General features: G+C 35.2%; 1 protein-coding gene across 1 annotated transcript in view; it reads left to right on the forward strand.

The window, feature by feature from the left end:
* LOC107463301 (phospholipase D alpha 1-like) overlaps positions 1–3395 on the forward strand; it is a 7548-nt gene extending 4153 nt beyond the window's left edge. Inside the window, exons 4-6 of the mRNA XM_052253067.1 lie at positions 1–1350; positions 2413–2720; positions 2886–3395. The exon at positions 1–1350 is cut by the window's left edge and continues 27 nt beyond it. Of these exons, the coding sequence (XP_052109027.1) occupies positions 1–1350; positions 2413–2720; positions 2886–3334 (2107 nt within the window). The 3' untranslated portion in view covers positions 3335–3395. The remainder of the gene's footprint in view (positions 1351–2412; positions 2721–2885) is intronic.
* Positions 3396–3870: the final 475 nt, after the last annotated feature.

Consider the following 3870-nt stretch of genomic DNA (forward strand, 5'->3'; position numbering starts at 1 on the left):
CCGAGAACTCCTTCAAGGCCACATTGTTAGCAGATGGCTCGAGATTCTCGACGACCAAGACCGTTTCCCACTTCACGGCGCTCGAATTCGCGTAAGCGTTCAATTCTTCGCTGTAACTGATCATGATTACTCCACCGGGATAACGCCGTCGTTTAACGGCGTTCCTAGAACATTCTTCAACATGAGAAAAGGTTGTAAGGTTACACTGTACCAAGACGCTCACGTTCTTCCTGGCGCACTACCTTGGATTCCGTTAACCGTAGGGAGATACTATGATGAGCCTCCACGGTGTTGGGAAGATATTTACAATGCTATCAGGAATGCGAAACATTTGATTTACATAACCGGTTGGTCGGTTTATACCGAGATAACGTTGGTTAGGGACAAAACGACAGGACCTAGTGTCGTTACGCTTGGGGAGATTCTTAAGGAGAGAGCGGAGGAGGGTGTTCGAGTTCTTATGCTTGTTTGGGACGATAGATCTTCCGTGCCGCAGTTTAAGAAAGATGGGTTAATGGGAACCCACGATCAAGAAACAGAACAGTATTTTAGGAATACTAAGGTGAAATGTGTTCTTTGTCCGCGAAATCCTGATGATGGGAGAAGCATTGTTCAGGGGATTCAGACCTCAACAATGTTCACCCATCATCAGAAAAGTGTGGTTGTTGATGGCAATGTCGAAGGGAATAATACTAAAAGAGGGATCATAAGTTTTATTGGCGGGATTGATCTTTGTGATGGAAGATATGATACTCAAGAACATCCTTTGTTTTCGAGTCTAAATACTGTCCACCGTGATGACTTCCATCAACCGAATTTCCCCGGCGCTTCGATCAAGAAAGGCGGCCCGAGGGAGCCGTGGCATGACGTGCATTGCAAGCTAGAAGGACCGGTTGCTTGGGATGTGTTGTACAATTTTGAACAGAGGTGGGAGAAGCAAGTTGGGAAGAATCAGAACCTGTTATTCACACTTGATGAGCTTGATGAAATTGTTGTGCATCCAAGTGAGGCTTCTGCTACATTGGAAGAAGACAGGGATTCTTGGAATGTTCAGTTGTTTAGGTCGATCGATGGCGGCGCAGTTTATGGATTCCCACAAAACCCTGAAGAAGTTGCTGAATTAGGCCTTGTTAGTGGCAAAGACAATGTGATAGATAGAAGCATTCAAGATGCATACATTCATGCGATTCGGCGTGCCAAGAATTTCATCTACATTGAGAATCAGTACTTCCTAGGGAGTTCATATGGTTGGAAATCATCTGATATACAAGTTGAGGATATTAATGCCTTGCAACTTATACCAAAGGAGCTTTCACTCAAGATTTGTAAGAGCATTGAAGCAGGACAAAGGTATGTATATGTGCATGTGTATCAAATATTACCTTCTTAAATTTTCACGACTTTGATTTCTTTTCTTTCTTTTTAATTATAAAATATGAATAAACATTTACATTATTGGTTTCTAAAAAATTTCATGAGTTCAGACTCAGTGGTTTTTGAGAATGATAGGTTGTATTAAAAAGGTCTACCTTATTTTAATTGCACCAAGATAATCCTTCATTCTTTTTTGATTGAGTTATTTTTCACCCCATCAGTAATCTGGCATATTTCTTTTGTGTTAGACTAAACAAAATGATGTCACTTTAGTTTTAATGTTAAATGTTTGATAAAACGACTTTGTTTAATCTTAATGATCGTATATTTTTTGGGAGCATAAAATATTTAGTGATTCATTAATAATTTATGAAGCATTTAGCGTCAAAACTAAAGCAATATTATTTCATTTAGTCTAATATAAAAAAGATATATGTTAGATTATTCACGATGTAGTAACTTGATAGAAACAAGAGGAGTCCAACATGATACAATTTTTTCAATATCAAAACTTTTATTGCACAATTGAAATTTTGAAAATCTTTTCCGTACAAATGACCAATTTTAGAAATTACTCTAGAGTCTAACTTAAAATTTTATATTACATATAAGTGTTTGCTATAGAGTTTAAAAATTATGGTCTAATTACTAAAAAGAATTAAATAATTAATTTTAATTTTAAAAGTATAAAAATTAAAAAAATTTAAATATTTAAAATTTATTATAAAAGATAAATTAAGTAAAGAAGAATGCTAGGGACTAGCAATTTTGGTGTTTTGTAACCATCAATTGGCCATAAATAGTGTTTTTAATAGTGTGAGATTACATCTAATGGTATCTAATGGTGGAAGATCTATCACTTTTGTTTTGATGGTTAAATATTAACAAAAAAATACAAAAGTTGCTGACCTCCTAAACTTTTCCTTAAGTAAAAATTAGATATCAAACAAAAGACAACATAGAATTGGATTTACAGAGATGTATTTGCATATTGATATCATATCATAGGATTGATAATTTGTGTAATGATGGACATAGGTTTGTTGTGTATGTTGTGATTCCGATGTGGCCGGAAGGTGTGCCTGAAAGTGCTTCAGTTCAGGCAATTTTGGACTGGCAGAGAAGGACTATGGAAATGATGTATAGTGACATTGCTGAGTCCATAAAGAAGAAGGGGATGGAAGCACATCCTAGGGATTATTTGACATTCTTTTGCCTTGGGAAGAGGGAGCCTAAGATGGAAGGTGAATATGTTCCTACACAACAACCTGAACCTGATAGTGACTATATAAGAGCGCAGAATGCTAGGAGGTTCATGATCTATGTTCATTCCAAGATGATGATAGGTAAGAATTATACATGCTCATTTTCACTTATTTTCATTCTTGTTATTTTGGTGTACACATAACATAGTCGATAAGAAAATTCTTCAATACTTATTGTAACACTAAATGTCCAATTTGAAAGCAACGAACATTGATGATGTGTGTTTTCTTTGTGATTCCTCAAAGTGGATGATGAATACATAATAATTGGTTCAGCCAACATAAACCAAAGATCAATGGATGGGGGAAGAGACACAGAGATAGCAATGGGAGCATTCCAACCACACCAAAGAGTGCCACGTGGCAACAAACCAGAGGGCCACGTGCACGCATTCAGAAGAGCCCTATGGTACGAACACCTAGGGGACCCACTTGCACTGGACGAGGTTTTCAACCGCCCAGAAAGTGAGGAGTGTGTGAAGCTTGTGAACCATCTTGCTAAGAAGAATTGGGATTTGTACACTCAAGATGAGTTTGATGTTAACACACCACTTCATCACTTGTTGCAGTACCCTGTACACGTGGCAAGTGATGGTACCATAACAACGTTGCCTGGCTTTGAATGTTTTCCGGATACTAAGGCTCATGTTCTTGGATCAAAATCTGAGTACCTTCCTCCAATACTCACCACCTAGGAGCTAGCAACATTGCTTGCTGGGGACATTATAATGTGTCACATTTTATGTGTATATATAATTTGGCAATGTGTTAATTATAATAGATTTAATTATCAATAGTGTTAGAGAGTCCGTATATTTTTTATTTTTAGTCATCTAATTAGTCATTATTTATATTTTTGTACATCAATCTAAAAAAACTCCAATATATTTGAATGTATGTGATTATATATTTTTTTTGTTAATTAAATGCTGGCTAAATTTTCATCAAAATGTTCGTTGCTTAGACTTTTTTTTAATTATTTTGGTGACTAATTATTCAATTAAAAAATATATAAATTGATAATTTTAAATATATAGTGTCTAATTTTGTAATTAATTTTTAGTGCATATGTAATATTTTTGTTTTTTTGTTATTAGATATGTTTAAATTTATTATAAGAGAATTTTACATTAACCTCAAATGATAAATAAAATGTGTGAAAAATCGATAGCCAAAATAAAATTATACAAGATATATTTCTATGTTTCAACAAGCTAAGGCAGATAAGTAT

The sequence above is a fragment of the Arachis duranensis genome, chromosome 8 (genome assembly GCF_000817695.3).
Source record: "Arachis duranensis cultivar V14167 chromosome 8, aradu.V14167.gnm2.J7QH, whole genome shotgun sequence".
NCBI lineage: Eukaryota > Viridiplantae > Streptophyta > Magnoliopsida > Fabales > Fabaceae > Arachis > Arachis duranensis.